Source organism: Gossypium hirsutum, chromosome A07 (assembly GCF_007990345.1).
Source record: "Gossypium hirsutum isolate 1008001.06 chromosome A07, Gossypium_hirsutum_v2.1, whole genome shotgun sequence".
Lineage (NCBI taxonomy): Eukaryota > Viridiplantae > Streptophyta > Magnoliopsida > Malvales > Malvaceae > Gossypium > Gossypium hirsutum.
The window spans coordinates 52,002,398-52,012,057 of record NC_053430.1 but is presented as its reverse complement, the minus strand read 5'-3'; the positions used below and the strand labels follow the sequence as shown (position 1 = coordinate 52,012,057).

General features: G+C 36.6%; 1 protein-coding gene and 1 long non-coding RNA gene across 2 annotated transcripts; one reads left to right on the top strand and one right to left on the bottom strand.

Annotated features, from left to right (window-relative positions):
- Positions 1–204: 204 nt before the first annotated feature.
- LOC107898279 (uncharacterized) lies at positions 205–4,105 on the top strand. Its single transcript, XR_001684360.2, has 2 exons — positions 205–3,903; positions 3,981–4,105. It is a non-coding gene; the product is annotated as an uncharacterized lncRNA (long non-coding RNA).
- Positions 4,040–9,145, bottom strand: LOC107898273 (uncharacterized). The gene is made up of 7 exons (XM_016823796.2): positions 8,603–9,145; positions 8,034–8,133; positions 7,543–7,608; positions 6,767–6,884; positions 6,407–6,489; positions 5,664–5,725; positions 4,040–4,459 (listed from the first exon to the last, which is right to left on the bottom strand). Exons 1-7 carry the CDS (start codon positions 8,830–8,832, stop codon positions 4,348–4,350), a joined length of 771 nt encoding a protein of 256 aa, XP_016679285.1. The 5' UTR covers positions 8,833–9,145; the 3' UTR covers positions 4,040–4,347.
- Between the last annotated feature and the right edge of the window lie 515 nt (positions 9,146–9,660).

The window sequence follows — 9,660 nt, the reverse complement described above, 5'->3', positions numbered from 1 at the left end:
CGAAGGGTGAGCTCTTCGAAGGGGGAGCTAATCTAAGGTTGGTCGGAGGATATACGAGCGGAGGTCAAACATAGGAGTCGAAAACAATTTGTTTAGTGGAGGCGTGATTTAAGAAAGAATGAGAATTTTTGGGCGACATTTCAGGTGGGATTATATGACATAGTGGGAGGGGAGAGTAATTCACACATCCAAAATAGATGGCTTTCTTATCTAAAACAGGTAGCTCCCAATGTCAATGTTGGAGCTAATGATCAGGGCCAAGGGGCATCAAGTGGACTATCGAATGATGGCCCTTTTCCGGGGTATCTATTTGGGCCAATTAGGAGTGTTTAACAATCCATTAAAGATTCTATTATGGATGTTCAAGAAAAAAAAAGTCTAGGCTCGATTCTAATGTTTCAGCTCAGCATGTTTCTTCAAATGATACGGCCCAGCATACTACTATTTGGGGCAGCTCTAGCTTTAATCAAACTACTGTATCGGTCGGTCTCTTAGTGGAGACCCATCGGAAGCCATGATTTGTATTGCTTGGAACTGCCGGGGACTGGTAATCCCCGTGCGGTACTCACCCTCAGGGAGCTTGTTCATTCTAATAAACCTTGTATTTTGTTTTTATCCGAGACTTTAGTTCATTAAAATAAAGAATTGTGCATTTCTTTACTTTTTGGTTATTGTTTATGTGTAGACCGTCTTGGTCGTAGTGCTGTACTTGCATTATTTTGGAATTCAACTTTTAATATTTCTATTTTCGGGTATTCTTAGAATCACATTGATGCTCTTGTTGAGTTAGACAATGGTTTTAAATAGAGGCTTACTGGTTTCTATGGTTTTCCGGAGTCTAGTAGGAAGCGTGGTTCTTGGGCTTTGCTAAGACATTTGACGTCCCTTAATTCTCTTCCATGGATGTGCTTTGGGGATTTCAATAATCTTTTGTCAATTAATGATAAGAAAGGTGCTGCAGTTTACCTTACTATTTGGCTCGATGGTTTTCGTGATTGTGTTTCAGACTGTAATCTTTTAGAGGTTCCTCTTTTACTTGGGAACGGGGTAGGGGAACCAGTTCTTTTGTCATGGAAAGGCTTAATAGGGCTTTTGTAAATGACGCGTGGGTTCAACGCTATCCATTCCATAAGCTTTATAGTCGTGTGTGTCCCACTTCGTATCACTCACCTATTAAATTAGTGGTGAAAGCTAGGTTTTCAACCCCAAGAGTTCGGCGCTTCAAGTTTGAGAAGTTTTGGCTTAGTGAAACAGGTTTTTTTTGATGTCATTGCAGATGCTTGGTTTATGGTGTCGAATGGGTCTGTTTCTGCCAAGTTAAGTAATTGTGTTTTTTCTCTTTCTTAATGGAGGTACAAGTTGGGAGGAAATTTCAGTTCTTGTATTAAGGTTGTTAAGGAGGAACTTTTCCGGTCATATTCTATAGGGAATAATGATGATGAGGTTCTAAAGTTATGTTTTGACTTAAATATTTTGCTTGCTCAAGAGGGGTTTTAGAAACAGTGAGCTAGATTTTTTCCATGCTTGGGTGAGTAAAAGAAAATGGTTAAATCATATTTCTATGCTTTATGATGATGTGGGTCAGCAATGTACTGACGAGGCGGGCATGCATTTCATTGTTCTTAGTTATTTTACTTCCCTTTTTTCGGTTTCGGTTACCTTGCAGTTTGATGCTTTTCTGATTTTGATTCTCGTTGTACACTCTGATAATAATGCTCTTCTTTCTCCTTTTACTACTGAGGAGTTTAGACTGGCATTGTTTGAAATGCATCCAGATAAAGCTCTCAGGCCGACGTATAAATGTTGCATTCTATCAGAAGTGCTAGCATATTATTGGTGAGGAGATTTTTACAGCGTGTTGTGAAGGCTGAATGTAGCTGCTCCCCCCCCCACTTTTTAGATTAATGATTCCATTATAGTTTTAATTCCAAAAAATCAGAAGCCGACATCTATGAAAGATTTGAGGTTGATTGCGCTTTGTAACATTGTTTATAAACTGGTGGTGAAGGTTCTTACGAATTGTCTGAAGATCTTGTTACCTCGATTCATTTCTTGGTCTTAATTTGCTTTTGTTCCAAGTCATCTCATTACTGATAATGCGATGGTTGCTTTTGAAACCATTCATCACATGAAGAATAAAGGGTGAGGTTTGTGAGATCGCTTTAAAAGTTGACATTAGTAAAGCCTATGACATGGTGAATTGGATCTTTCTTCATTTTATTTTGGAAAGGCTGGGTTCCATCACAGATAAGTAGATTGGATGATGCTTTGTGTTCCCTTCGTCAACTATATCATTTTGTTTAATGGCACTGAGTTGGGACTAATTTCTCCCAAACGAGGCCTCTGTCAGGGTGATCCATTATCACTGTATCTTTTCATTCTGTGCACTGAGGGGCCAAGTTATTTGATGATGAACGCAGAGAGATGAGTGGATATTCATGGACTCTCTATTTTTAGGGGAGTCCTACATTATCACATCTGCTTTTTGCAGATGATGGTTTCTTCTTTTTTTGTGCTATGGAGACAGAAGCTGAGGAGGTGAAGGGGTCATTATTATGTTACAATGAAGCTTCTGGGTAGGCCATTAATTTCTTTGAGTCTGGAATTATGTTTAGTTCTAATTCCAAGCAACAAGGCCGTTAGAGAATTTGTTCTATTCTTGTTGTTTCAATGCCTCTTAATCATGGTCGTTATTTGGGACTTTCGTCACTAACTGGGCGTAAAAGAAAGCAAGTCTTTGCTTTCCTAAAGGAGCATTGAGCAAGCATATCCACAGCTAGAAAAATAGGTTTCTCTCTAGTGCAAGTAAGGAAGTTGTGCTTAAAACGGTGGCTCAGGCTGTTTTAGTCTATAGTCAGCACGTGTTTTTACTACCTCATAATGCTTGTGATGACCTACTGAAGATGATGAGTTCTTTTTGGCGGGGTTTTGATAATGATGGGCGGAAAATTCACTATGCTTATTGGGATAGGTTTTGTGTTCCTAAACAATTTGGTAGATTGGGTTTTCACAACTCGAGAAGCAAGGTTGGCAATTCCTTTCGGTGAATTGTGGGTTTCTTGATGAGTTGGAAGGTAATTCTCCTTCTTTCATTTGGAAAAGTATTCATAAGGCTATGAAGGTGCTTTATAGAGGGGTTAGATGCTGAGTTGGTGATGCGAGGGCGATTGAGGGGCACAATGATTCGTGGATTAGTGAATGATAATTTTTTTTTATTAATTTTACTCCAATTGAAGGTTGTGAACATCTGGAAGTCAATGGTTTAATCCACTCTAACGGTGGTGCATTGGATACAGATATGGTTGAGGGACTCCTTACCCCATAAGATGCTGACTGTGTGCTTCATATGCCGATCAGTTGGTCTACGGGGGTTAAAGGTTTATCTTTGGCGTTGTTTGCGTGGGTTTTTCTGTGCAATAGTAAGATTTTTCATCGTGGAATCCAAGTTGATTCTCTCTGCTTTAGGTGTCAACAGTCAGAAAAAGACATTGATCATGTTCTTTTTTGTTGTTCACATGCCAAAGTCGTTTGGGATTTGCTAGATGTTGAGTCCCAATCTACTTTTAGAATGATGGCGGAATCTGTTGTGTATCAGGCGAGGTCGTTCCTGCAAGGTTGGTTGGTAGCTAAAAAATGTGCATGAGTCAGCCGATTTTTAGAACACTAGTTGAGGGTGGTGATGACCACTGGTGCTGTCCGCCAGCAAGTAAACTGAAAAATGCAACTTTGATGTCGCTATTTTAAATAACTATGGTTCCATGGCAGGGAGGTTATGTTCGTTCCATCACCGGTTTTATGAAGAGTGACATGGTTAAAGTTCTTGCTGCACGTGAGGCTCGCTCTTGGCTAAAATCATTGCAGAAGGATTATATTGTTCTGGAAACTGATTGTCAAAAGGCTTTGGTATGCTATTTCTGATAATAGTTTGAATGTGTCGGATTTAGTCATTGATATCTAATTGTACCTCATATCATTTCCAGCTCAGTCTTTTTCTATCCGTAGGATCGCCAACAAAAATCCATAACTGCGGCTACTAGTATAGGCAAGCAACTAAAACATTTTATCTCTTTGCATTGAAATGCAACTACGATCAACATTTGTTCAATGATTATACAGACAGTTTCCTTCTACAAAACTAAATATTCACAAGCTACATCAACTATTATAGTTCTTACAATTTAATCATGAAGAAATGAAATTTGTCACATTCTAATTTATAAAGAAATAACACGCATCAAAAACATTACTTCATCTCAACTGACTTAAACCCGAATGTATTTCAGAAGCTCGGTGTTGAGTATCCTAGCTCAAGACAAATGGTCAGAAGTATCATCAGTAAGCCCTGGGTCATGATTTCATTGCATTGGACGACTGAGGAAGGATGTTGTTGGCCAGTTCTTCATTTACCTTGACAGGAAGTGGAGGCATTTGTTTCATCACCTCGGGTTGGTCATTCAAGCTGCAGATGACTCGTCCATGTTAATTAATGTACAGAAGACACATCCTGTAAATTGCTATATATGTTCGAACGCAATGTGCTATAAGAATCCTGATGTGAAGAACAAGTTCACAGACAACAGATGAAATTTCCCAATTCTTGACACCTTAGCTAACGAAATTTCCTACTAATCAAACGAAACAATTTCGCAATACACGATAGCATGCAATAATAATGAATACCTCCAAATTCACTAAAGCTTATTTTTTCTATGTTACCCGGACTCTTCAGTTTCTCTACAGCACCCATGTATGACAAATACTTGGACACAAGAATAATGGTATGATCATCCACACATATGGAAAAACTTACAAAAAATGAGCATACCCAGACTCGTATCCATATCTAAGGTTTAATGACAATGACACATGCATCTAGCCATCAAAGCCGAGGGACACCCAAGTATTTGACTTGTTAATCAATTTTACTTTCAGAATCTTCACATAAATCTGAATATTTTCATACATCAGTGGTTGTCAATTTTATTCAGCAAAGACGTAACAGAGTTGAGGGCAATCATCATAACTTCATATTAGACAAGCCAAATCTATCTTGCAACAAGACCAGGTGATTTATAGGAAAAGGCTATTAATCAAAGGGTTAAGATTCATAAAGCTTAGTTAATCTGAAAGTTAAGCTACAAAGGAGGAAAGTGGTTATGAAACTGAAACATGTGATTTACAAAGATTCATAAAGCTTAATGGCGGGTAAATTTTATGGTATAATGATGGAGCACAATGAAAAGTAATGCAAAATTGCCACCAGAAAAAGGTTCAGGAGCTAAAACTACCAACCATACCCTCGACAGAACTTTTTCACATCATTTGCTTTGGATTGGCCAGTTGTATGATCATTTGTCTTCCTTATTTTCACACGGGCAAATTTAGAAATTCTTTTAGGAGAGGCCAAATTTTAAGCTGTCAAACCATAATTTTATTATTTATTAATTTATAATTTCATCATTTATGAGGGGACTGAAATAGTAATTTTCCATTTTTGGGAGGCCAGGGTCCCTCCTTGGCCCCCTAAACACGCCCCTGTTTTCACTTTTCCAACTTTAACATGATCTTTAGTTTTCTATTACAAACTTGCAATCGTGCAATAAATATGCAACTATATCTAATTTGGACGACACGTAACAGAGAGCATAGAGGAAATATCATACTCATTCAAGATTGTGAGGATATTGTCCCGTGCTTTGCATAAGAGATTAATATTATCATGTATCTGCATGGAAAAAAGAATAATAACAATCAATAAAGAAAGAATATGAAGATACTTGGGAGACAGCGGCTTCCAAACCTACAACAGTATATGATAATAAGGCCAACCAAACAGATGGTTGTAATCATCAAATAACTTTCATTTTTCATACAGAACCTTTAGACAGTAAACTGGCATAAACTTATTAGGTGGCAAAAAAGTAACAGATAATATTAAATATTGAAGAATCTGAGTAATAAATGAAATTGAAAAGTGATGTCTAATAATCTTTGCATGCATGAGAATGGCATACAAAGTATTAGTTACATCTACAAAATCAGAGTGTTGGTACCTTCTGATAAAATTGAAATTTTTTTGGTTCACTGTTTGATTTTTCATTCTTTTTTTATTCCAATTTTTAACACGTTGCTACTTTCACTCAAACCACCAAAGACCTGATACAAACAGGTCCAGTGGGAAAATATTATACTTAGAATAATAGAAAGATATCAACTCCTATGAATACAACTTGACAACGCATAAACCTTGAGAGTTGAAAGAGAACGATGGCCACTTAAAGCAAAATGAAGCAGCAGCAGCATTAATGAATGCAAAATTAGAAAGTAACAGATTAGAAGAAAGTCAGAGCAGATGTACACAGGTATACAATTATGAAGGAAATTGTATTCAAACCAAATATTTCACCTGGAAGGATGAAAAATTTGCAGATATTTGATTAAACATTTGAGCAGTTTGTTCCAGTAGGTCTCCTGTCACACCACCGATAGCTGAAAAGACATGATTCAAATTATAAAAGCGTATAGAGAGCAAGATGATCATATTGCCATCTTAAATAAAGTTCCCTCTAATCTATCCTATCCTCTTTCCGTTTTCCATTCTTCCATTGGCCAATTTTAGACACGTCCTAAGATTTATGATCTACATGGTCACTGACCCTTGTCAGCTCCAAATAAACCTGTGCACTAGTCAAGTTCTAAGCTTGATAAAATTTGATATATTCTAAAAATAAGCATTGTCTATAGGGATAAAAAGTTCAGCTCAAACCTTTGTATGGGATGCCATCATCATTGTCCATAGGGATCACTGGTGGAGCATATGAAGGACCATTAGGCCTAGTTGGTAGATGAGACGTAGACTTTGCAGAAGAGTCTGTACCCTTTTCCTGTAAACAATGTCCTATCAACTTGAGTTTTCAGGAAATGAAGCAACCTACCTAAATAAAGAACTAAGATGCAAATAGAAGAACTGCCTAACTAAGAGGGCTGAGGAAGCTTTTAACGAGAAGGTGAAGTCCCTTCACCCACCTGGGCTTAAACAACAACGGGCATAATTCAACTTTCAACCACATCTAATTATGCCTGAGACATGCTTGATAAATCTTTTAGTTAATTAAACATGCACCTGAGATATAATGGGAATTTCCATTTATGTAACCTTGATTTTTTTTATCTAGTTGCCGTCCAGCTTGAGGTATCTTTTATGGCAGACCTTAGTCAAGAATTTTGACATGCATGTTTAATGGAGAATGATGAGAGTACAACTAACCACAAATGAATGGTAGACGCTAGACGTATATTCATTTCAAGCAACAGTCAAGTCAAGAATGCTTAAACATGGCATCATCGGTCATAGGTAAAAACTGTGACCATAGTAAAAACTACTGACGCTAACACACAGGCTAGGCAATTTCATTTAGGAAACAATCATGGGAACCGAATTTTCTCCAGAAAACATGCTTCAAGGATCCAATTTAGAAACATAAAGCATGGGAGAAAAACATCGCATCAATTGTACTAGCATAAAAACTTTAAAAAGCATACCCTTCTGTCTTTATTTTTCCTTGCTGTATTATGATCATCTTTCCTTCGTTTGCCATTTTCCTTTTTCTGCAAACAGATTCAAGTAAGTTATGATTCAAATAGACTGCAAAATTACACGCATGTTTACTTGTACCAAGTGAAAAACACAAGAAAATCTAGTACAACAGCACATTAAGCTGTAAACTATTCCACCATAAAAATTATCATTTAAAGCGACAGATGCTAAAATGGAGCAAAATTTAGTAAACAAATGCAATTCTTGAACAAAGAGTTTTTAGACAAAACTATCAAGGTTCAGGTAAAATGAAATTTTTGATCCAAAATAGTCAATTTATTGAAGTTAGAACCATATAAACTGCTTTGAAGGAGAACAAGTTAAGAAGTTATGCATATGATGAATTCTTTCAAGCTGTTTTCACCCAAAGAAAAAAAAATAAATTAATAATGGTGTCAAAGTTCCAATAACATAAACTTCGAAATGACCAACTTACAGTCATCCATCTACAACGCAGTGCCACATCCCGAACGGTTTTGTCTTTCAACTGCATTGCGATCTTAGCATATCGAACTATGGTTGAATCAGAGGCATACCTGCAAACGCAATATTATCAGTACATATTTGAAATACATAACTTGTGTTCTCAACGGAATTTAGCATTCATCAAGGGAAACTAATACATAAATAGATACAACGAGATACAACGAGATACAACTGAGAAACACAGATATAAAGAGACAAAAAAAACATTATCACTTCAGTTTTCTTAAACAAATAATAAGGCCGCAAATGCGTACTCAGTGGAACTAAAAAGGTTCTCATGTCAACAAAGACAGTAATTCACTTTACATAATAAAAGTTGAAAATTGACATCAAGAATCTGCTATTGATGTCTTAACCAACCTGAACTAACTTTTTTCTTATACTAAAAGATTTGAAGATAAGATAAATAATATTTCCGAATTAAAAAGAGAGAGAGAGAGAGAGAGTTGGAATAGAAAAAACGGTGAGTACAAGTTGGAGAAATTAAAATTGAAGTGAGAAAACAGGAAAGGGAGTTACTTAGCGAGCAAATCTTCGAGCATCGATTGTTCATCAGACGTCCAGTCGACGGAGATGCCAGGGTTGTGCCTCAACGCAGACTTAGTATCAGCAGAGACGGCGGCGGAGGTATTGCCCCCGCTGCTGTTGGAATTAACGGAAACGCCATTGGCTGGTGGAGGAGGAGCCGTCACCTTCTGGCTTGACGAAGCTTCCTGATTATTCCCCGTCGGATTCGCACTCGCAGCCATTACAAAATTAAAAAGCTACTAGCCCTTGTTTGTTTATTTCGAAATCTAACGTTTTCGAAATCTTATTTACTTCTGAAGCAAATTACGAAATTAAAAGTATGTAGAAAATATAATTAGAGAGGAGGAAGGCAAGGAGGGATGAATTCTTGCAAAAGGGATAGACATGGAAATGGAGAGCCGTCTTTCGATTGCCAGACTAAGAAAGTGAATCTTTTTTTATTAATTTTTGCCTTTTTCTCTTTTTTTTTTTGGGGATTTTTTTTTTCACTTTTCCTGAGAGTGTGACATAAAATTTCTTTTCTTTTTCCAAAACATGTTTAAGATGCCTCTTTTGATACATCACTATGAAGAGAGTTTTGGCAAAAGGGTTAGTGTGGGTTTGGATGGGCGATTGGGTGTGGTGTGGTGCGTTTAGCTTATTTTTTATTTCACGCTACAGTATCGTTACAGTATCTAATCTCACCGCCATCGCTGTTTTTACACTAACCGCAGGTAAACGCACCGCCCATCCAAACTTACCCTTACTTACCTAACGGTAATTATTTTTCACCATATAAAAACAGACACTCCTGACAAATATCTGAATTGTTCAAATTTATATTAGATATTGCAATAAAAATAAAAAAAAATTGAAAATTTTTTAAGGTAAAGATTAAACTATTGTAAAATAAATAATTTATTTTATTCATATACTTTTTTTGGTAATATGAAAATATTTGTGTCCCTTAAACTAAATGATTTTGGAAATTGATTATATTTTAAAAATTAATATGTTTTAGTGTTTGAATGATTTTATATAAAATATTTTTTGATATTTAGAATATTTTT

What these genes read in the sequence shown, in the direction of transcription:
- LOC107898273 (XM_016823796.2), bottom strand. Translation starts at nt 8,832, where the DNA reads ATGGCTGCGAGTGCGAATCCGACGGGGAATAATCAGGAAGCTTCGTCA. An exon ending in TGATGGCATCCCATACAAAG is followed by an intron (nt 6,490 to 6,766) that starts GTTTGAGCTGAA and finishes ATGTCTTTTCAG; the next exon opens with CTATCGGTGGTGTGACAGGA. An exon ending in ATCCTCACAATCTTGAATGA is followed by an intron (nt 4,460 to 5,663) that starts GTATGATATTTC and finishes AGTCATCTGCAG; the next exon opens with CTTGAATGACCAACCCGAGG.